Here is a 25,362-nt window from a genome sequence, read left to right as displayed (position 1 = left end):
GGAAATGCAAACCCGATAAAAATGTGATTATAAACTAGTTTTAATCATCACATCAAAACAGATTTTTTTTTGTATCAGATGAAGGTGATAGAGGAAATGGCACCTATTTCAGAATTAGTTGCATACTTTTTTTGATTCTGGCCTCACTTTTAAAAAAGGTTAAACAAATCTGTCAGGATTAAGTCTACTTTGGGGCTGTACAGACTGCCCCGAAAGGGCAGCCTGCACCTGCCCATTTTTGCCCCACATGTAGACCATGCCAACCAAATGGCACGGCCTCCAGGAGGCATAAAAAGAACTCGCTCCTGCTGAGTTATTTTTGTGCAGCGCACAGGGCACCATTTCTGCCCTCACGCGCAATGATGATTGTTCACACAGCACCACGCTGTTTTAATGTGGCACCACACGTACATCATCATGGCAGTCCTGTGTGGATGGGGGTGAGCAAAGATGGGGCATGGTAGGGCTCGGGAGCATGCAGACATGCTGCTCTCTCGAGCCCTAAAATTGACCCCAGGCCAGTGCATAGCACTAGTCTGTACTGGACCTTTGCTGCCTTTCAATCACATTTTTCTAGACAGATAAAGGAAGAATGAACGTCTCCTTTTCCCCAAATGTTTTACGCTACTTTCATGTGTATGAGATGTCTATAAATTTTACTTCCACCCCTTTTGAACTATCTGTTTGCAAGATGTGACCCATTATTTAATTTCTATTCTGTCAGGAATTTTCCATGTTAACTAACATTGAAAACTGTTATAATTTTGGCAAGTAGCAGCTTCAGTAAAGAAGAAAGACTGATAATATTTGCTTTCCAGTTTTGCTTCAGTGTTGCAAAGGTCTGTTTGATCCACAAACAGATGGGAGAGTACTTGCACTTTTCTTGCATTGCCAAAATACTACTGGGCTTTTTGTTTAGCACTTTCCAAGCAAATACCATTTCAATCCTATTCAAATAAGTCCTGTCTGGACTTAGAAGAATAGAATGTCATGCTGGACTTCAAATTAATGGAACAAGAGAATCCAATACAAATGGAAGGGTTATGCCTCTCATAGCTATGATGTATTCTCACTCATATTCATACACCAGATCTGGTAGCAGGAGGCAACTGAGATTACAGAAAAGTAGCTGGTCTGTGCTCAGTTGAAGTTAAAGAAATGAGGGTGCTCTCTCAAACAAAGTGAGATGGCATTTCCCTTTTCCCAGAAGCTCAGAGCAGATAGATATCCATGGTCTCACCTTTCCCTTCCCTTCCCTCTGGTTAACTGCACAAGATGGAGCATGGGATATTTTTGGCAGAGGGCAAGGACAAGAGAACAGCTCTCTGTGACCCATCCAGAAAGGGACTTACAGCAATAGCAAATACATTTCTATACTTCTTATCAGTGCACTTAAGCACTCCCTAAGTCACTAACAGGATGCTTGTCATGGACTGCCCTGCCCTGAGTCAGAGGACTCAGACTCTGAAGACATGAAGGAAGCTGAGACAGGGGCAGATCTGGGGCTGCCTGGAACAACAGTCTCAGAGGAGACTCAGGAAGCTGCAGAGGGAAAAACAGCCTCTGTGGACTCTAGGCTGCAGGTGCTAGGACCTATGGAGCAGAGGCAGGTCAAGGAGTATTTCAGGCATTCTTCCAGGCTAAAAGCCAAGAGGAGAGCTAATAGGTTTCAGCTGAGAGAAGCAGAGGCCTTTTAAAAGACCTCCAGGTGCAGAGATTCTTTGCAGCTGACAGCTAGTATTGTTGTTCCTTGCTCTTGGATTCATGATTCTGGTTATCTGACCTCTGGACTTGCCTTGTGACTATGCTCTTGCCTCTGCTGTGACTGACTGGTATTGTGTGACCTTTGGACTGGACTCTGGGCTATTCCTTTGTACATTCCCCTGATGTGCTTGCCTCAGTAGAGGTAAGCAGGACAATGCTGGCCATAAGATGAAAAAAGATTTCAGTGGTTGCTGGAAGCAAGGGGAGAGAGAATGGGCCATGGGTGGCCACAACTCTTAAAATCATTAAGATTTTGGAAAAAAAGATTTAAAATTAGAACACTGTCTTATGCATGTTTGTGTTGGATCCTAATGTTTTCAATGGGGTTTGCCTCCAAGTGAGACTGCTTCATATCAAAGCCAATGGCTAATTATTATTATTATTATTATTATTATTATTATTATTATTACCCTGATTTTTAGCCAAAAGACTATCAGAACGGCTTACAAATTGTTAATTACACATTTCCCTGCCCTCAGACTTACTATCTAAAAAGATAAGACACAAAAGGAGAAGGGAATGGCAGTGGGGAAGGGGGAAAGTCCAGCAGATCTTTTCTCCCTCAGAGGCCAGGATCTTGGCAGATGCAGTGGAGGGAGGGCCTTCTACTTTTCAGGCAAGGCCTGATGGAGCTGGCCTGCCCTTCTCTCCCTGTTATATAGGCTAAAATCCTATACACACCCACTTTAGAAGCAGCACCCACTTAATTCAATGTAACTTACTTATTAAGAGGCATGAATAAGAATCTAGCCATGCTAGTCTGGAAAATCATTATGCAAAGGGATCTTGCAGCACTTTTGAGAATAACTTAAAGAAAGAAGCATGAGCTTTCATAGACTTGACTCTACTTTCTCAGATGTATCTGAGGATGTATACTGAAGTCTACAAAAGGTCATGCTATTAGCTTCTTTCTTTCAATAAGTCCCAAAAGTGCTACAAGATCCCTTTGCAGAAGACTGTGCAGTTAACTACCCTTATGTCAAGCTATATCCAGTTTTCTCCAGAACTTGGAAGTACAAGCTCTGGGTTACACATTCCACAATCTCCCTGCCAGCATGGCCATTGGCTATGTGTATAAGATAAGCTTTCAAGGCTATGAATTTTTCTTTGCACTTGATTCTGAATAATTGCCTGCTATTCCAGTAGCCTCTGAAGTCTTGTTATAATTTTCACTGCTTGGGGGGGGGGATGTTTCAGGCAGGACAGGTGTAGAATTCTCATCCTTGTGTCTGGCATCTTTCTGCTTGCATTCACACTGAATGCAACTCTGTTCTAAAAGGGCTTGGGGACTGCAGAAAAAAGGTGTGTTCACCAATAGACACACCTTGATTTGTAGGAAAGCAAAACAAGTTGCCATCAGTGAATGTGCATCTGCTGGCCTTTGCTATATCACATAAACGTGTAATTCTCTGTGGGTAATGCCTTTGTGATATAAGTATGTACTGCAACCTGTCATTTCCTTTAATATTACTGGCAGAGTTTCATAGCCTTTTCCCCGTTTTTTCTCACATTTGTTATTGCAAATATGGAAATAATATTGAAATGGTCTTTAAATCCTGTAGATTCCTGTAAAAAATTATTAATTCAGTTTGAATCTCTGCATTGATTTTATATTATGAAGTTTATGCATTTTCCAATAGATGTTAAAGAGAATCACACATCAAGCTATTTCTTTTCATTTGTAATTTATATATCTCATCAGTAAAAATGTACAAGTTTACAAAAAATCCAACATTCAGTCATGAGTAGGAAATATGTATTGTAGATCTATCACTATTCTTTCATCATGAGCATGCACTGACTAGCTAGGGAAAAAAACTACAAAGAATAATGACATATGTGAAGTTGAAGGCTTTCATGGCTGGCATACATATTTTTTTGTGAGTTTTTCAGGCAATGAGGCCATATTCTAGAAGAGTTTATTCCTATAATGACATATGTCCACTCTGACAAAGTAGACAGTAGTCTATGAGAAGCTTATGCCAGCTCTCCTGGACCTGATGCCTCCCAGATCTGTTTAGTCTAATGCTTCCATCATTCCCCGAAAGGAAAAGAGAAAACAAGACATAATTTTCCTTCAAGATGACTTTCAGTGTTGAAATGTAGAGGAAGATAATGACTAGAAATTAAAATCACCAGGAATAGATGACATACCAATAGAACTGCTACAATTCACAGAGGCAGAATCAACTTGAGCTTTAACTAAAATCTGCCAACAAAAATGTAAAACAAAACAGTGGCCCACAGATTAGAAATTATCAGTATATATTCCCATCCACAAAAAAGGAGACACAAAAGATTGCAGCAACTACAATACTGTTGTATTAATCTCCCATGCAAGCAAAGTCATGGTCAAAATTTTGCACTAAACACTCTTACCATACATGGAGAGAGAAATTGCAGTGGTGCAAGGCGGGTTCAGGAAAGGAAAAAAAGCATTAGGGATCACATAGCAAACATATGGTGGATAATGTAATGCATCAGGGAACTCAAAAAGAAAATCAGCAGGTGCTTTATAGATTACAGCACAGCTGTTGACTGCATAAACCATGAAAAACTATGGACTGCTCTTGAAGTAATGGGAGTTCTACTACATTTGATTGTCCTCATGTGTAACCTGTATTCAGGACAAGAGGTTACTGTGAGAACAGATTACAGAGAAATAGAACTATTTCTTCTTCGTGGTCTCTGCAAATCATACAAATGGGTTGTACTGAGCCCGCACAGTTCTGCTCGGAAACCTCTGGAATCACTGGGCAAAGTTAATTTTGCAACTTTTTGGCGGTAGATCCACCCACCCCATATAAGTTCCCTGCATTCCTGCTCTTTCCTCAGTTCCTTCTTTCTGCCGCTTTTGCTGCTTTAGGAACTTCGCTCTGAAATCCACTTGTTTACTGGAAATCTTGACCTTCAACTTGCTTGACCATTTTCACTCTGACCCCCCCCCCCCCATGTGTTGTTGACCAATCTGTACATTTTTCAACTTTGATTTGGATTTTGATTCGGCTTATGATGTCTCTAGCTCCATTTAAAAAGTGTGATGTATGTGGTGGTAAGGTCCCCAGACAGGATCCCCACTCTTCATGTCTCCTTTGCCTGGGTGAGGGTCACAATACCAAGCCATTGTATTTCCCATCACCATGTACAGATGCAAGAACTGGACAGTGAAGAAAGCAAATAGAAAGAAAATCAACTCATTTGGGAGGTGGTGCTGTAGAAGATTGCAGAGGATACTGTGAATGGCTCAAAACACAAACAAATGGGTCCTTAAATAGACAAAGCCAGAACTCTCCCTGGAGGCCAAGATGACTAAACTAAGACTGTCATACTTTGGTCACATCATGACAAGACAGGACTCGCTAGAAAAGACAGTAATGCTAGGAAAGGCAGAGGGTGGTAGACCACATATTAGATGGATAACTCAATCAAGCAGACCACAGCCTTAAGCCTGCAGGACTTGAGCAGAGTGGTTGAGGATAGAGGGACTTGGAGATGTTTCATTCACACAGTTGCCATGAGTTGAAGTTGACAACAACAGTAATGACAACTAGGGCCTCATTTCCACTACCTTTTAAACTGGATCGTAATTCAGTTTGAACCAGTTCAAATGATTCTGGTTCCCATTTAAATTGAATCGCTGAAGCGATTTGGTGAGAGGGGCCATGCATCAGACCCATTTAACCCGCATCTTTTTCTATAAATCGATTCCGCACAAGTTTGACCCAGATGCGGATCAGAAGCGATTTAAATTTGCCCTTTGGACAGCTGAAGTGGATCCATTTTGAATTGGTTCATGCATGAATGTGAACCACAAGTGGATTATTTTAGAGAGAAAAAATGCGATCGGGGCAAATGTAGTGGGAACCATGCTCCACTGTAGAATTAATCCATTGATTCGGATCGCACACCAATTTATCTGTGGGAATGAGGCCACGAATAAACCAACAATGAAATAATCATGGCACACAAGTAACTTTTTATGAATACAAGTGTATGAGTACTATGGCTATTTTTCTTTTGTCTCTTTTTGTTGCTTTGTTTTGTTTAAAGAAAGTTATTCTTCAGCTGCAAAGAAAAGATAGGACAAGGAGACCACAACCTTTCATTGTTGTTGTATAATCACTTGATTATATATTTCCCCACAGTGCTCACATCCAGAGTGACAGGGATCAGAAAACTGCATTATTTAATTAGCAAAAGAATGGAATGGTACTCTTTGCTAAATGAACCATTTTTTGGAGCATTTAAATGGTGTGGCCATATGGTAGTTCTGGTAGGTTGTCAGACAGGGAGGAAACCCAGCTGCTTGTAATACATCAACATCATGGGAAATATATCCATGCTTTCTTTGCGGACATGTAGAGGAGCTGAAAATAGATAAGATGGATGGATGGACAGACAGATACTCTTGTATTATATGTACAGTTGTTACCCCATTATAATTCAACTGTGATGGAGAGGATTTCATTGTCAAAAGCAAAGACATTTCTCTAAGAGATAAAAAGGAGTGAGCAATGGGTGCAAAATCAAGTATATTTGTGAAACAGGAACTGCAGAATATGTTGAGTTAGCGTAAACTTATAATTGGTATAATATTATTCTTAAGAATCTCTCACATTACACACTTTAGAGAAGAGAGGCAACCATGCTTAGCTTTGAGCAGAAAGCAAGTCATTGCACTTTGCAAAGTTTTGGGAGAGAGCAAGGCAGATTCTTCCTCTGTGTCAAATTATTGTTGATGATTATTGAAACTGGAATGGATTCCACAGTCCATTCCAGCCATAATCAGAGGTCCAAACATGGTCATTTTGGTTTTGGTGGTTTTGCTCTGTGTGGGACTACTGTTGGATTTAGCATTTGTTGTTGTTTTTAACTGCCCATGAGTTGATCTCGAGTCATGCGACCCTGTGGATGGTACTTCTCCAGGATTCCCTATTCTCCACTGATCTGCTTAGTTCCTGCAAACTCATACTCATTACCTCTCTAATAGAGTCCATCCATTTAGCACTCAGCCTTCTTCTCTTTCTACTTCCCTCCACCTTTCCTAGCATTATTGTTTTTCCAGCGGTCTGTGCCTTCTCATAAAATACGGCAGTCTCAGTTTAGTCATCTTGTCTTCCAAGGAGATTTCCAGTTTGATCTGTCCAAGGTCCCATTTGTTTTCTTTTTGGCTGTCCTTAGAATTTTTAGTGCTCTTCTCTAGCACCATATCTCAAATGAATTGATTTTATTCCTATCTTTCTTCTTAATTGAGCAGCTGTCACAGTCATACATGGCAATAGGGAATACAGTGGCTTGTATGATTCTAACTGCCATGCTTAGTTGTATATCCTTGCATTTTAGGATCTTTCCTAGTTCTTGTATAGCTTCCCTTCCCATTCTTAACCTACTTCTGATTTCTGGTCAAATCTCTGATTTCTGATCCCAGGTATCAAAATTCTTTTACTATTTCTATTTTCTCATTGTCTAGGTTTAATTTGTGTATGTTCTCTATGGTCTTTCCCCCCCTTTATGTTCAACAGTAATCCTGACTTTACACTTTCTTCCTTAGTAGGTGTTCTAGGTCTATGATGTTTTCTGCTAGTAGTATGATGTCGTCTGCATATCTTAGATGATTGCTATCCTGTCCTCCTATTTTCACTGCTCCTTCTGTGTCCAAGCCAGCTTTTCATATAATATATTCTGCATCTCAGTTGAACCACTAGGGTGAAAGGATGCATCTTTTTCTGACCACTTTGCCAATTAGGACCTATTCTGTTTATCCGTGTTCTGTTCTGACAGTAGCCTCTTTTCTCAAGTACAGATTCCTCATCAAATACATATTAGCATAACATATGAAAAAAGCATACTCCTTTCCCATCCCATTGTTGAACTCCACAGTGATATCCATCTTGTTTATGCTGCCCAGCAACTTTTGAAGAAATTATCCTTGAATAAAAAAGAAATGTGACATTTCCTCTTTCTTCATGTATAACTTAGAGCCACAATGGAGTTTATCACATGGGAGAAATTTCTCTTAATTTCAAATGAAAAGAAAGTGGGGCCAGAATGCATTCACGTGAATTCACTAGTTCAGCGAATTTATGTGAATTCGAATTGAGTTCAAACTGGCTTCCCATTGCCCCAAAATAGCTTGCCATTGCCCAAAATAGCATATGGTAGTCTATCATGCAATAACGTGAAACCCCATGATTGCTTTCAAACTGACTTCCCATTGCCCAAAATTGCACGTGTTAGTCTATCATGCAATAACGTTAAATCCCATGATTGCATTCGGATTGCCATTGGCTTATGCTTCCAATTTCCCTTGTCTGATAAACTCCAATGAGTCTCTGCCCTACTGTTTTGATTCTTGGTGCTCAACATACCTTTTTGTTGATTCATGCTCCATTCCATTCTCCATTGCATGGTTCCCTATACCTATTCCTGTTATGGGGACTGCCCAGATGCTTTGATCCCAACTGTTCACTGACTACTTCTGTTTCTTCCTCAGCTTATACAAGGCAATCCTGACTAACATCTGATAATGCTATAATTCAAACATCTTCCTCCCTCCCTCTTTGTTTTTTTTTTTTTACATCAATTTTCCTACCAAATGCCCCCCGTAATTCTACAAAGACTTTTGGAGCATATTCTAGGGTTCATAATCAGTTCACAGGCTTCTTAGACTTATCACAGGCTTTGGGGTTTTTTCCACTGCCTGTACTACCTGCGTACATGTCAGTTCATCATAAAGAGAGACTGCACAAAATGTTACGTTCCTTCTTAAAATATTTATATTGTAGAACTATAAAAGGACAGTTAACAATTACCTACAGGCAATAATGAAACATCTAGCTCTCCATTCTGAATTTCTGTGTCTCCCCAGCAGAACAAACAGTAATATTCAGTGCAGGGCCCTTAAAAATTGTTTTTCCAACATCTTATAAGAATTCTTGGAGGACAAAGCAATCCCAGAGTTTGAAAATACAATAAAAGGAAACCAAAATGATCATAATGTTTTGTTCCCTTTAATTCTTCTTGAATTAAATATCTTACTATTGACCAAATGCAGACCAACCAAACCACATAATGAGGTTGTCTATAGTATTCCTGTGCCATTGTGAGCATTAAGTTCATTATTTCTTCATGCTGCCAGTAGAAAGGGATAATAGCAATAGCTTCCCACAATGCTTCAATGGCTGATTTATTGTCAAATTATCAGTGTCAATGCATTTACCACTTGTACTTGTGACCCAAACACAGAGACAACAGAACAGGTACGCCACATATATAACAGAAATGCCTCCTTTACAACTAATGAGATGGTCTCAGTATTATTCAGGCATAATTCAGTCCATGTTAAATGGCATCAAGAGCCAAATGGTATAGTGGTTTGAGCACTGGACTATGACTCTGGATACCAGGATTCGATTCCCACATTGATCTTGGGCAAGATAAGTGCTCTCAACCTCGGGGGAAGGCAATGGCAAACCTCCTTTGAACAAATCTTGCAAGAAAACCCCATGATAGGTTCATCATAAGTCAGAAACAACTTGAAGGCAGACAACCAAAACAAGACGGCATCAGTTATTTTTAACTCTGCTGTTGCATACCTGAAGAGCTACTGATTTGAAAGAGAGGGGCATCCAGAGTTGATTCCATTGAGAAATCTGTAAATACTGTTTTAAGGTCCATTTGTCATGTTAGCCATGAACCTTTAATTTTACCACAAGCCCTCCTCTGTTAACCAGCTGTACATCTTAAACACTTGGAATTTTGTTATGTTCAAAGTGCCAATTGAAAATTCCTCAAACCTACTGAGTGCTGGTGGTGACCTTTCAGTGCACAATAATGCAATTTCACCATGTATCCTCTGAGAATGCATCCTCTAAAACCATGTGACATATAATGTGATCTCAAACTTTTCCATAGGAACAAAGTACCCTCTGTTTATATTTAGTATAACTATATACTTAGGACTATATACTTAGTCTTTTGAGCAGTTGTTCTCAAACTCTGGGTCTTCCAGATGTTTTGCACTTCAACTCTCCAAAGTCCTCGCTACTATGACCAATGCTCAAGAATTATGTGATTTAGTCCCTAAACTTCTGTAGAACCAAAGACGGAGAACTAGTGCTCTAACATGATGCTTTGTAAAACAAATTAATCAGCAAAGATACCTGTCTATTTTCATATCATTCTCCCTGTGTCCCTACAAAGTTCTGGGACAGATCCGCCTTGTCAAATCAGGTGTACTATTTACTTTCATTGGAATTACTCAGTACACCTTTCAGTTTATGATAGCAAATCCTCTCTCAGGTATTGGACTGTTTTGTACATTCTTTGTAAATCTACATGTTTTTAAACCTGTTATTTATTTATTTTTGTAATAGCTTATGTCAAGTAGAAAGTGCATTCCTTCTTGGCTGAAATGTAATTGTTTGAAATGGGAAAAGGAACTTCGCTAAAATCTGAAATGCCATTCAAAGTGTTATTTCTTTGCTGAAATCTAATTATAAAAATAAAAGAATTGACAACTGGCTGGTAGCAGCTCTCCAGGGCTTCAAAAAGGAGTCGTTCCCACACCTCCATGGCAATGCCAGATTGTCATGAAAACCATGTGCTTTTCCACTGAGCTGCTATACTTCCCTTAGTCATAAAACAATAAGTTGGTTGAGCTCAGTGGGCAAAGGAAAGCCATACACACACACACACACACACACACACACACACTTTCCTTTGCCCACTGAGCTCAAGCTACCTATTGTTTAGTCGAAGGTTTTCATGGCCGGCACCTATAGTTTTTTGTGGGGTTTTCAGGCCAGCCACAGATGCTGACAAAAAGTCAGGAAGAAACTCTTCTAGAACATGGCCACATAGCCCAAAAACCCCACAAAAAGCTACCTATTGTTTTATGTATGTGTGTGTATATATGTGTGTGTGTGTGTATATATACAAACACAGACACACACACACACACACACACACACACTTACATGTACTTCATGTAATAATCTAGTTAATTGACAGAAGGGGTGAAAAAATTGGCCTTCATTTGGCAAACTCTATGAAACCCCAGTTAGCACATAGCCCATAGTAAAGTATGGAAACTGAATCCCAGAACATCGGGAGGGCCAAATATTTTTCACTCTGGTTTTCAGGCCAGCTCATTTAAGCATTTAGCAACTGAAAGCTAAACAGTGCCTTGGCCTGTTTGACAAAATGGCACAACACTATGCTCTGATTTAGAAATGCTACAGGAAAAGCACATTAGGCTCTACTGCAGCTGGACAAGCTGCTTTTTTCATATTTCTGTGTAATGAGACCTCTAACTCATTATTACAACATGCCTCTGTGGCTTGTAGTTCTAAAATGGAGAACTGGCAATTCCAGCAGCAATATCGCTCAGTTGTGTTAAGTACCTTAATTTGGATATGTTTCCTTAGTAATACAGAAAAAGTTAAATATTGATAGACGTATAATAAAAATGAGTTGCCTATACTTTTAGTGGATTAAAAATGCAGCTGAAGGAAGAAATTCATATCACATGTTACACTGAATTGAATTTGCCAGACTTTTGCACCTATTAATAGTTTCAAAAGATAAGTGCAAAAGGAGAGCTCCATTATTTAAAAAAAAACATTAGACACACTGCAAAGAAAAGGCATGGAAACATGAAAGGGGAATATATTTCAGCAACTTTTCAAAGAATGACAAATTAATTTGATTCTGTTGAGAGCAAATCATGACGTTTCTAATTTATGGGATCAGAGAAGGTCCATCCTTCCAGATTTTATTCTTTCTAGGAACAAGGAAGGATATTGTGGTCAAACACTGTAGAACTAAGGAACTGAAGTCTTGTAATGAAAGGGGGCTATCTATCAGAAATAATGTAAGCTTTAGGAAGTAGCATAGAGAATAGCCATATGTAACAGTGCTGAATAAGACAGATACCTCCTAGACACATTGACCTAAATCCATTTGCTAGCACCATTTGAAGTAGACCAATTGAATCAGTTGTGCTTACATAAATGTTGGCATACCGTTCAGCAATTCATTCAATGAGTCTAACCTAGCCAGGGCTAGCTGTTGGGTTTAGGGCACTCTGTTTACTAGAGTCAGGAAAAGATTGCCAGTGACGTCCCATTTGAGCTGGGGCTGGAGGTAATACTGAAATTAAAATGATCTTGGGTGGAATCTCCATTGTCCCACTCATAAGTGCACTAGTCCAGATCTAAATCAGTGTCATGCACACTTCGAGAAAGTGGAACAAAACAGGATCTTAAACTACACAGTTTGTATTTAACAAAAATAGCCCCAACTAAACTTAAATTCAAAGCCTCTGGAAACACTGTTCCCAGCCTTACAAAATTTATTCAGCATTTTAAAAACACAGTAGTATAGTATTATAATCCTCCAAGTCATAATAATGAAGTTTTACTCTTTATAAAAGTAGGTTTGAAATCCATAGTACCATTATGTTTATGAACAAAATGATAAAACCATGGGAAACACAATGGTGCTCTTTTTTATTCCTCACACATCATTGGATTTCTTGTATGTTGGTCTCAAATTCCAGAAAGTAAGATTTAGGCGTGGGTAACGTTGTTTCTAAAGTGAATGTCTCCAGCTTGTAAATGCATATACAAAATCCCTGTGTGCAGTAGAGCATCAACATTTTTAAAACTGTACTTCTCACATGCCAGATCAGAGGCTCTGTCCATTCCAAGTGAAGGAGATTATTAAGAAAGGGCCACCTTACTTGTTCTCACAAATATTTCAGTTTGTGGGACCAACCTTTATCAGCCAATGTGGATTTTTGCCCAGACTCTAATGTCTCAGTCTGTCTTGAGTGTGCCTGTGCAATATGTTGAATATATATGTATCATTTGTTGGCACTCATAAATGCAGAGTAGATGAAATTATTGATGACAATGACAATGACAAAGGTGATGATTTATATATATGCTACTCTCGTTGTTGTATCCAGAGCAGCTCAAAGCTTAAAGATACAGTACCATGTAAAAATAGGACACATTGATAAAGTATATAATATGACTAACAGTTCAGGGGGGCATAGACGTGAGGCTGAATTTTTTTTTATATGATGAATAATAACAGATAGAAATAAAAATGTTGTGCATTAAAAATTTTCATTATTTCTAGTGAAAACGTACATGGAGGGACAAAATTCATTGGCTAGATTTCTTTCTACAGTGCTATCACAGAATGACAGAAGAGAATATCCACAGAAAAGAATATGTATAGCACCAAGACCAATGTGCCTGCAATTGATTGAAATACCACACCAGCTCTGTAAGCAGTCTGTGCTGGATTCTTTACAGATATTAACATGTGTTTGCCCTTGATCTCAGAGATGAAAATCATCAGTGCAATTGATCCAACACAGCAGTACCTTTGAAACATTCATCATATACCTTGGCTCTATTTTTCAGTGAAACACAAGTGAATACATCTTATAGTGAAGTAGTAATGTTGCTGGTGGGAAGCCTTAAAATGATTGAGATTAGTTGGTTAAACTAAAATTGGCCAGGCCAATATCTCCTCTTTCAAGAATAAGGAGTTATCTAATTCATTCACCCATCCACCACCAGTGCAGAAGATTTTCTAGCATATATGTATAATAATAACTACCTGTTGTAAAACTTCTTATAACTATTTAGGAAAAAACTAGTTTTATCATAAGCAAAAGGATTTGTTCCATACCAAGGAGATTATCTCATAGCAAAAAAAATAAATTAAATAAAATGACTTACCCATGCTGGGATACAGTCGCTTACGGGATGCAGTCAAGAATTATCGCATTAAAAATGCTGCTGATGCTGCCAGGCAACTGCATCCTGGCTCCCAGCCATACTCCACCAGCCAATTTGCACTCGCTCGGTGGCATCAACAACATTTTTAATGTGATAATTCCAGATTGCATCCCATAAGCGACTGTATCCCAGAAGGGGTAAGTCACACTTTTTTTGCCATGCGATAATCTCCTAAATAAATTTTAGACTGAAGCCTTAATTATTGAAAACATATGGCATGTAGAGGCACATATCCCTTTGTTCCTAGAATTCACACACTTATTTTGTAGTCATTGACACAATCATATGGGGCCCTCTATCACCCACGTGCTGCACATACAAAGTGCTTTCTATAGTGCCTGAAACTTTAAAAAAGACAAACCCACCCAGACCAGTTAATTCCACGACTTCATAGTCAGCAGCTCTTATGCACAACATCTCATCTCCACCCATTAATTTCTGTTCAGCATTCAGCTGCACGCATTATTTCACTCGCTCGCCGTTATGATCATGTCTCCCCTCTGTTGTCTTCCCTTCACTGGCTCCCTTTTCCTTTCCACATCAGGTACAAACTTCTGCTACTCACCTTTAAAGCCCTGCATGGGCTGGCCCCTCTTTATTTAACTGATCTTCTCTCTCCCTACATCCCTACTCGCACTCTCCGCTCTGGTAGTCAAAGTCTCCTCTTTCAACCCAGGATCTCTTCTGCCCCATCCCGGATCCGTACCTTCTCTCTAGCTGCCCCTCATTCCTGGAACCTTCTTCCTCTGCATGCACAGCTCATCACTTCCCTAACCAGCTTTAAGACTGAGCTGAAAACCATATTGTTTAGGGAAGCGTTCTCAGGGAATTTGTGATTGTCATCTGGCTGTCTGACAATATTTGATGTGATGTGATTTGTTTGATATTTGATGTTTTTAATCTGTTTTTTCTTTTCTATATGGTAATTTTATCTATTCATCTTTTAATTGTTATTATCTTAGAATATACGCCTTGGGCAGGCTTTTATTTACTCCTAATTTTACCGACTTTGTACAGCGCTGTGTATAATTACAGCGCTATAGAAATAAAGTTTAATAATAATAATAATAATAATAATAATAACAACACTTGCGTGTCTGCTCCCTTCACTTGGGGAGGACTCATAACTCAGTGCTAGAGCCCTGGGTTCAGTTCCCGAAGTGCCTACATCTAATGGATCAGGTAGTAGGTGATAGTAACACACCTTTGAACCTCGGTAATGCTGTTGCTATTAAGAGTGGATAGTACTGGGCTAGCTGGATGACTAATGTGACAGAAAGTAATTTCCTATGTTACTTTTCCTCAAACATGTAGTCATCTCTGATTCGGTGGTATTTTCTGCCTTCCATCTACACTAGCATCATGTTTGACCCAAACTGTCCAGCTAATAAGTAGAAAAGTTTGCCATGGCTGCTCTTATCGTTCTTTTGAAAGAAAGGGTTACATACAGGAGGGCAACAACATTACTGTGTCTCTATTTATACATTGCTTTACAACAAGGGCAGTTGCACACATTGCTTTACAATGGCAATTTAATGAAAGTCTTCCATAGTTATGGAAGACCAGGAAACCAGGCATTTGCTGTTTGGATGTGACCCACATGTTTTGTACGAGGGAATAGAAGGAATAATCTTTTTATTCAGAACAAAATGGTTTCTGATAGTTTCTGATATAAACAAAGCATAATTTTGCCAGTTATGGTAGTTTCCCATTGGATAGTCATGAGACTCAGCTGCATCATTCTTGCAAGATTGCAAAAGTACTCAGAATCTAGAACTTACTGGTTTCACGAGAAAGGAATTATGAACCTCAGATCAACTTGAATAATATGAATTTCTTTCTAGCTGCTTTTTGAATTAGTCACATTTGTGAAGGTAGTAGAAGATAAGCTGTTGCTTTATATGTGCCTCCTTATACATGTTTAATGAGGGTTTAAAGAGGACAAGGAAACTTCATTCCAGGCAGATATCTCATTGAGTCCATGTACAGAGGCACTATGAGAGTGGGGAGCAAGTCATTTCTTCACTTTTTAGTGCAAACTGTAGTTAAAACTACTATAGCCAGCTCTTCCACCATCTGGCAGATGGATATGATTTCATTGATAGTTGTCATAACTCACCCTCTAGAGTCTGACAATTCAGAGGGAGAGTAGGAGGCAAATATCCAAGAATCTGCAGCTCCTCATAACCATGTTCTATCTGAGTCTGAGGAGCTAGCAGTTGGGGGGGGGGGCTCTGTTCCCCAGCAAGAGAATGCAGACTTTGACGATAAATGGCCATCATTCCTTGAGCAATAAGAAAATAAAGAAATATGGTGTTGCTCCCAAAGGTTATTAAGTAGGAGCTATTGAGCTAATTAGACACCTGGGGTCTTGAAACACCTGCCTATAAATTTCCCAGCCACTCCCTGGCCACTTCTTGCTTTCAAACATCTTTCTTGATAACTAGCAGCACTCTTCAGCTTTTGTGTATTTCTGACCATGGACTGGCTATGATTTACTACTCTGTTTCACTTCTTGCTGGCTTTGTTTAACTGGACTACTGACTTGCTGAATAACCTCTGGAGAGGCTGATGACCACTCTCTTGGTACTCCCATCATCTTTCTCAATACCCTGTGAATGACCTGGACTAAATTAACTGCTCAGCAGGTCTTGTATTTTAACCACCTGATTCCTGGGACGCTTGCTGATTGGAGCATAGGCCAATAGTTGTAGTATAATTATATAACAACCACTCATGTATATAAGTGGGAAATCGATCTCTTGTCTCAGTACAGACAATTGACATGAAGTATGCTGCATAAAATAATGCAATTATTAAAGGCAATTTTAAAGCACTTGTTGTATTGCCCTCCATATTGACAGAAGGAGAGCCAGTCTGAATCTCAGTTTATATTGAATAGATGGATTTGGTCACTACCAAAAGGATGACAGTAGGCCTTTGTTCTTCACTGATAATATTAACAAGTTTGTAGATGTTCTGTGTTTGCTCTCTGGTATGAAATAGTGGCTTGCTGTAGTTGGCCACACTGTTGTCACTCTTGCCATAGGCCTGCTCATTAAGTAGTTCTCATCTAAGAATGAAAAGGGGACCAATGGATGAAGCCATTTGGACATACAGATTCAAAAGTACTGAATTGTTATTTAAAATAAAGCCCCCCAGCAGTATTCCTTCTATGAAGGGGACTATTCTTCCTTCTGCTGAAGGGAGCTCTGGATGCATTGTTGAATAAATTCCTGTGACTGGCTGAGAAAATTAATTTAAGAACTATAGTTTTCATGCAAAGATTTAGCATATAGTAGCATTTTCAAGTGCTTTTGAAAATTTTATTTATCTTCTGCATTTGTTCCCTAACATGTAGGATGTTTTAACAATGTTAGTCGCTTTGATTATTTTATTACAAAAAGTGGGGTACAAATAAAAGTTTTATTTATTTATTCTCATTAATTTTCAAACAATTTGTTTTTGTTTTTGTTTAACACAAACAAACTGTAGCTCAAGGTTAGACTGAGGCAACAACTTCAGCCTTGGGCTGTCATAATCACCAACTGTTATTTGATGTAGGATGATTATGGTTATTGGTGTTGTTGCCTGGAGATAACCCATGAAAACTGGATACCTGGTCAAACTATGAGGCACTAGTGGATTTCACCCTTACATGGATGTCATAACTCACCCTCTGGAATCGGGCAATTCACATTCAAATGTCCAGGAATTTATAGCTCCTGATGACCATGGTCTCTCCAAGTCCAGGAAGCTGGGGGCTGATGCAGAGGGAAGCCCTACTCCCCAAAGCAGGTGGCAGATCCTAAAGACATGGTACCAGCATTTGCAGATTGGTGAAGATGCAAAGAGAGACAATGATTAATTAGGTACCTGGTGTTTTGAGACAGCTACCTATAAATCTCCCATCAGCTTCCTGTCATCCCTGTTGATTATCTAGGTGACTGATAGTACTCTTGCACATTTGCGATTTGATCACTCTGTTTACTCTTTGCTGCTTTCATGTATGGGAGTACTAATTTTCTGTAATGACTTTTGGACCAGCTGATGACCACCCTCTTGCTTCTTCTGTAATCTTGTTTGGATACCGTAAGACTAACATTGGCTGAATTAACTACCTGACAGTTCTTACACACCAGCCACCTGCTTTCAGGGTCCTTGCTGACTGGAGCATCATACAGATGATGAAGTGATCCTATTTTTTTTTAAATCAAACAAAACCAGACGTTGTTATTATTTCTTTTGAAACAGATAAAATTTCATATTTTTTTTTAGAATACTTTGTTCTGTAATGTAAAAGCAAAGTGCCAAACATTTTTTCTACTTTATATTCTTCCTTGGTTTTTTTCCAAAAAATTACCAAGTAATTGCTTCTATCAGCATTGATAGTACTCTTACTTAATATTTTGCAAAACTATTTTGTCTGTAGCCTTGAATTTTAAACTGGCTACTTGAAATGACAAAGAAGAGCTGCTGGTAACAAATTGAAAATTTACTTCCAAAATGAATGCTTTATAAAAGGCATTGAAGTGTACTGTAGTGCTAATACCGGGTTATCTACTGTTATTTTTCTGTCATGTTATAGGTCTTGTTGGCTTCTTTGTATCAGGTATTTATAGAGCTCTCCATGAGTTATGCGATAAATGCATAACAGAAGCATAGAACACCCACATAAGTGTTTTTTTTTTCATATAATGCATTGACTTTTAATGTTGTTTTTGTATCTTTGCCAGGATTCTGTTTAATTGCATAATTTTAGTGGCAATCTTAGCTTGGGTTATGAATGCAAATGCAGAATATAACATGCCCATTCTTGATGCAACTGCAAAATGGTTAGCCAGTGAAAACTTTCTGTTTATTATAAGAAACAAAGCAAAACAAAAGATATTGTGGTTAAATTGACAATAATAAATATAGACCTCACGTTGTCTATACTTGCCTGAAGTGAAGGATTAATGTAATAGTTTCTTTTTTGTATAATCCATATTGTTTCAGTTGATAATAAGTGGTTAGATAGACAGATAGTAAAGGTGGAACTCCTAGAAACATTACTTGAAACATTATGTGGATATGGATTGGTATGCTTCCTCTGGTATATTCTTCAAACTAACCAACTGTCCTGGTGTGGAAGGAAGAGTCTTGATTGATTCCCCCGTTGTCTTACTTTTTAAAACTTTAATAATAATAATAATAATAATAATAATAATAATAATAATTTATTTGTATCCCGCCCCTCTGAGAACAATCGGGGCGGCTAACAAAGTTAAAAATACAAAACATATAAAATCCCTGGTACCCTCCCCTCCTTAAAAAAAAGTATTAAATCCAATGCAATATTTAAAAAACAGAACAAAAAACAACAAACAAACATACAAGTTAAAAACTGACCCGAAGGTCAACAACATCATACCAACAAACAATCAGTGGGAGCAGCAGTATCTTTCCCAGATGTTTTTCTAAGGCAGGGTTCTCTATTCTGGGAAGGCCTGCCGGAAGAGATCCGTCTTAACAGCCTTTTTAAAGCTGTCTAAGGATATAAGTAGACGGATCTCATCTGGCAGGCCGTTCCACAGTCTGGGGGCGACGATGGAAAATGCCCTCTGGAGATTTACCAGTTTTTGTTTCCTCCTTCCAATTTCCCCCTTGATTTTCACTTTACTTCAGTTGCTGCAAACAGAGTTCAAGTAGAAAAGTAGTGTGAAAGCCGAACCAGGGTACAGTGTGTATACCTTTAGCTGGTGATACTAGGGAGGGGTAGGGAGGGGATAGTTTGATGTGATATACTTGGAGAAAAATAGCTCTTTCCAGTGCTTCTTGGATTCTGATCCCTTTCATCAACTCCCCTGAATCCTAGTAATGTGAAAATGACCATGAACATAGATTGATTTTTGGGCTCTAGATCCACTATTCAGAGTGCAATTTCTAACCAGGTAGATTTACGAAATTTCACAGAGAAAATGAAAATAAACTCAAAGTCCACATCTCTTTAAAAGTCAAAATATTTGTGCTCCCTCAGTTATACATTTGAAAATCGAGAAAAGTACCCAACTGATTTTTACAGCTTGAAATATTTTTTGTATGTATGTATTTTGGACAATAGCTCTGAGTCTACTTATCACCAAAGCCAACATTAGCCTGTGAATGAGAAATTATAGGAGCTGTAGTCCAAAGAAAATAACTGTACCAAGCTTTGACTAGCTCCTTTCCCACTCATGAGAAAGGCAAAGTGTACATATGGCTGATGTGTGTAAGAGAAACAGGTTTTTCTTTTTCTTTTTCTACTCTGCTGCCTCAAGGAACAGAAGAAATAATGAGGAAAAGGATAAAAGCAACGAAGGGGTCCAAAACACACTGCGGAAATAATCCAGTTTGAGACTGCTTTAACTGCCCAGGCTCAGGGCTAGGGAAGCCTAGGAATTGTAGTTTATTGTGGCACCAGAGCTCTCTGGCCGAGAAGGCTAAATGTCTCACAAAACTCCAGTTCCCAGAATTCCCTAGCATTGATCCATGGCAGTTAAAGCAGTTTCAAACTGGATTATTTATGTAGTGTGTTTTGGACCACTATAAAGAACTGCTGGGAGCAGGCCATTACAATGAGCCAAGACCAATAACCAACCCACCTATCCCCTCTAAGACTTGCACCCTCAAGACTACATCTTTCAAGCCCCACTTGAACTAAATCCAGCACTGAGTCCAGTTGCTCAAGTGAGTCATGTACTCTGGTGTGCTAAGCTTACTACTGACACTTTAAGGTTCTGCACAACTCAGACAGAAACAACATCCTGCATGGGGTGGGTTCCCTCAGGCCTAAGACCATCATATGCACCCTGGCTTTTGTGTGGGCTTCTCAAAAATCCATCTCTGAGTGATTGCATTTTTTCCCACAGAGTCCTAATTTTTACTAGTAAAAAACCTAGGATGGAGCCAAGTATTGAAGGAATTACAACTAGAGCCTTGTTTAGGTATCCATATCCCTCACACAAGACGAAATACATGAGAAGAGCATGGGGCCATACTCATTGTCTTCCTCCTCCTCCTCCATCCCTTGGCCTTTTTACTTTCCACATCACGGAGAAGAGGTTTTGAAGTGAAGAGTCTGTTTCACATGCGTAGACTTTTCCCGCATGGCTTAAAGTTTTGGCTGGACAATATCTAAACTGCATAGTACTCTTACACAAGGACAAGCAACCAGTACAGAGTATTTATCAAAGGCCTGTTACAGACTGCCAAAATAAAGCTGCTTGGGGTCTCTTTGGAGGTATGCTATTTAAATGATGCATGGGTCCTAAGAGTCTGGAGGTTGCGCCAAAGCCACACTCCATTCCTAAGCACTGGAGTGCAGCTTTGGTGCAGCTTCTGGATCCTTAGAATGCATGCATTGTTTAAACAGCATACCTCCAAAGAGACCCGAAGCAGCTTTATTTTGGCAGTCTGTAACAGGCCAAAGTTACTTTTTTGGACTACCAGTTCCCAGAATGCCCATGTCAGCATTCTGGTGGATTTGGGCAGATGTAGTCCAGCCATAAAAAAGGCAGGTGAGAAAGCCCATTTTCTCCTCAATGGATTCTAACTGCATGAGGAACTGAATTCCTGGAAAGGGCTAAGAATCTTCTTTGTATTAATAGTACTGGTTACTTCGAGTGTGTTAATTGAAATTTTTCAATTCCTCTTTTTCAGCACATAGTCCATAGTGGTTTATGCAGGCCTCAGATAACAGAATTAATTTAATCCCAACATGTCACTGCATCTTTCCCTTAAAAAAAAAGTTACAGATTAGTTCATTTCTGTCTCCTAAAAAATAGAAACTTATCAATAGCCAGTGGTGATGTTTGCTCTTTTTTTAACTATTTAAAATTTATTTTTGAAAGATAACTTCTTGTTGCTATCTTCTTGTTGCTATATCAGTAAAGGAGATCAGGTTGTGGAAGACAAAATTCAGACATCTTGTTGGAGGCGCAAACCTCTTGAATTCGAGCCACTGAAATAATCCGAGAATCACGGCTATTGTGCACTCTCTCTCTCTCTCTCAGTTTATGCCATTGTCTCAAGGATTTTCTGGGAAGTGGGAGAGTGGCACCTTCCAAGAACTACTGTCTCAAGCAACAATGAAATTTAAAGTGAAAACAACCAAAAGTTGTTTAAAATAACACTATAGAGTCCCATTGTCATTGCTCAGTCTTGTCGTCCTGCACGCTTTGAAAATTCACAGGCCCCTTTTTCATTTGGTGAAGGAGGAACAAATTTATGGAAGAAGACTCATGTCTAGGTCTTTAAAAACCAAAAGAAAATGTAGATAAATATCATACGATCCAACTGGCTTGATTTGACAGGTACAAAATACCCTTTATCATCTGACCGTTCCAGCTGATTTTAACATGTCCCACCTTCTGCCTTGGTTCTCAGATTACTTTCAGAAGTTTGCACTGAATTAATTCAACAGGGAGAGGTGAAGACAGGGTCAAATCTTGCCTTTCCCAGGAGGCTCAGGCTAAAGCAAACTGCTGCAGCCTCTCCTAGTTGTGTGTTCTTCCTTATTAACTCTTCTCATCTTGCTCACTCTCAGATATTGCTTGGCCACATGTGTCCCAGTTTTCATCTTTGAATTGTTGAAGTGGTTATGAAATATCCCTTGACAGTGTACTATCGATTTAACCAGTTCAAAATTACAGTAACTTTACACTGAAGAAAGCACTCTTCATTTAACCAAACTCACACTTATCTCACACTTATCTAAAGGTTTGTGATCCACCTTTCACTCTCTTGATGTACAGTGCCCTTGAACCACCCAAGAAATGCTTGCAGAACCATAATCAGGACATTCTATACATTTTTGACAAAATAGTGTTAGGATAAGCTCAAAAATAGTTGATTCTGGAATAAGATTTATGCAGAGCAGAAATATGTTACCTGTTGAATTAAGGTGTCTAAATCACCATTCATCAACAAACGGAAGCCTATTCAATTATTTGGTAGGGTTTTAATTTAGAATAATAGCTATTATATTACTTCTGGACCAATTTAACTTTGAATATACTACTGTATTAAAATATCCTCCCATATTTTCAGAACATACTGCTTATTTTTTAGAGAACATTTCCAAGAATCTCTGGAAGTGTGTCTGATGTGACATACAGCCCAAGGCAAAGCCCTGACACTGTAACTTCATATCTGACAGCTTGTCCAGTAAATAAAGAAGCCCCATAACAATGCATTTTTAGTTTCATTATCTGTAATAAGCACTATACTTCTCTCAATATTTTTCCAGATTTTTTTTCTCTTCTTTTTGATCTGTTCCTTAAATGAATAAAATAATGACTGTATTGGATTTTAAAAAAAAATAGTCTTAAACATTTTCTTTTATTTAGAAAGTTCAGTGGATTTAAATTCACCGATTATATCTTCAGAGTAGATTATATCTTCTGTAATATATTGTTCATATGACTAGCCCTCATGAACTCAGACAAGAGATTTTAGTCCCATGTTGTTGGTGTCTTGTTTTATTTTTCAGAATTCATGCAAAATTAGACCTAAATGGTAGATATTTTACATTCTTATCATTTGAAGAGTTGTAATCAATGCTCCTGAGTTTGGAGATAGTCTCACACTACGTAGGATATTATTGCATTGAATTTAAGACAACCTACCCCCAATAAGATAAAGTCACATTTAATTTTAAAAGCGGGTTTTATCGCAAACAGTCGGGCAAGTGCAACCTATATGCAGCCTGGATTCCAGACACGCTTAGCCAGCGGCTTTTCAAAAATGGCCAGCTCCCGTTTTTGAAAAGCCACTGGATAAGCTCAGCTGGAGCCCAGGCAGCATATGGGTAGCACTCACTCAATGGCGGCTGCATGTAATAACAACCGCTTTTAAAATTAAACACGGCTTTATCCCATCAAGGATAAGTCTCTTTGAATTCAGGGCGATAATCTCCTTTGTTATAGCACTATGATTCCATACCAACTTCCATGGCAACTTTCTATGGAACCTTAAGGTTTGAAGTCTGGTGAGGAGCAATGGTTCTGCCTTTGGCTCTCCAGCTGTTTTGGACTTCAGCACCCAGAATTTTTGAGCATTGGCTGTACTGGCTAAGACATCTGGAAGCTGAAGTCCAAAACAGCTGGAGTGCCAAAGGTTGAGAACTACTGCCCTAGATGGCTGAGAAACTTAATGCCCCTTCCCCAAACTGAATATCTCATGATTCCTTTGGATTTTTCCAAGTTGAATCATAGCACTATTGCTGGATGTGAAAGGATCCCCACCAAGTACAGTTTTTTGAACGAAAAAGGGTTAGAACAAAATTTTGCCTGACAAACCTTTTTATTATTATTATTTGGCCACTGCAGTCATCTGTTGGGGCAAAAAGTGGCTTGTGCTGATTTTGGTGCCCCTTAAATTTCAAGAAGCAGACATGATGTATTCGGGATGTCAGTATTCTGTTTCCATTGGGAGAAGGGAAGGGAATATTTAGTGAGACCAGGAAATATAAGATGGGTAAATGTTAACACTAACCCCATTCCTAACCTTCACTATTTTGGAGTCAGAAAATGCCCCCGAAATCAGTCAGGCTGCATTCACATTGCAGAAATTATCTAGTTTCACACCACTTTAACTGCCATGGCTCTATGCTGTGTAATTCTGGGATTTGTAGTTTGTTGTGGCACCAGAACTCTGACAGAGAAAGCTAAATGTCTCACAAAATAACTGTTCCCAGAATTCCATAGCATTGGGCCAGGGCAATTAAAGTGGTGTCAAACTGGATTATCTCTACATTGCAGAGTCAGCCTCATTCTACTGGATGATGGTTAAAACATAAGAATCCATTATCTGTTAAATCATTCAATTCTTTTCAAAGGTGCATTTTTAAAAATTCTTCTTTAAGATTTAACCAATTGATTAGACTCCTGAACTGTTTGAATTACTAACCATATGATAAGTAAATATGTTTGAATGGAGTTGAATACTCCAATGAAAATTGATGCTGCAAAACCTATGTTTTTAAGTTAAAACTGGAAGTACTGATACGTCACAAGAGTATCTGGATAAATGTAATTGAGTACCATCATTTCATGGCCCTCAGTCTTCAATTTCCTCTTCCCCATACAGATCTTAATCTAATGGGTTGGATCCCAAGGTTCCCTTCTTCCGACGGAGGAAGCTTTCCTCTGACAGAGGAAGAGAATAAAGGTAAAAAAACTAAATTAATGTAATAAAATTAACATGTTTCTAGGTTTCTTTATTTTTTAAATCTAACTTAGCTATCTGGAAGGCTGTTGTAACCCCTGCTTCTGCAAAGCTGTTTAAATTTAGAAATTCTAAAATTTCCCCTAAAATTTAAGAAATAAGATATTGCAAATACTTTCCTTCTGCTGTCTCAAGAATCTCATTAATTTTTAAATTGTGCCTCTGTCTGGTTCTGAAATGCTACTTGTCTTCTCCTTAATCTGTAGAGTTCTAACCAATACAAGTGTTCTTTATTTTCCAACTCTTTTAAACTTTTAGCAATAAGTGTTTCTCTTTCTGTAGATACATGTATATAACTTTGCTTATCTTCCCAGGATTTAAGTATATTCACCTAGTTTATCTGCAAATGACGTAATCTCATCCGTAGTGTTTAATTCATCTTCTGTTTTCCTCTATTTCCAAAATGAACACTTTGCTATAGTTTTCTTTTAAAATCGGTATATCTACAGTGGTACCCAACAGCACTGCTCCCATGCACCCCAAAGCCAACTGCAAAAGGCTGGGAGAATGTCTGGAATCAGTTTTCAGGCAG

At 38.7% G+C, this 25,362-nt stretch overlaps 1 protein-coding gene across 4 annotated transcripts in view; it reads left to right on the top strand.

Moving 5' to 3' along the window:
• The window catches only part of MAGI2 (membrane associated guanylate kinase, WW and PDZ domain containing 2), a 782,933-nt gene that overhangs the window by 506,586 nt on the left and 250,985 nt on the right, over positions 1–25,362 (top strand). For 2 of the 4 annotated variants that reach the window (XM_042468279.1, XM_042468278.1), the window contains exon 7: positions 24,693–24,773. The exons of the other annotated variants lie outside the window; for them this stretch is intronic. In XM_042468279.1, the coding sequence (XP_042324213.1) occupies positions 24,693–24,773 (81 nt within the window). The remainder of the gene's footprint in view (positions 1–24,692; positions 24,774–25,362) is intronic. 4 annotated transcript variants of the gene reach the window in all.

Source organism: Sceloporus undulatus, chromosome 5 (assembly GCF_019175285.1).
Source record: "Sceloporus undulatus isolate JIND9_A2432 ecotype Alabama chromosome 5, SceUnd_v1.1, whole genome shotgun sequence".
Lineage (NCBI taxonomy): Eukaryota > Metazoa > Chordata > Lepidosauria > Squamata > Phrynosomatidae > Sceloporus > Sceloporus undulatus.
The sequence above is the reverse complement of the archived record's forward strand: the minus strand, read 5'-3'. Positions and strand labels throughout refer to the sequence as shown.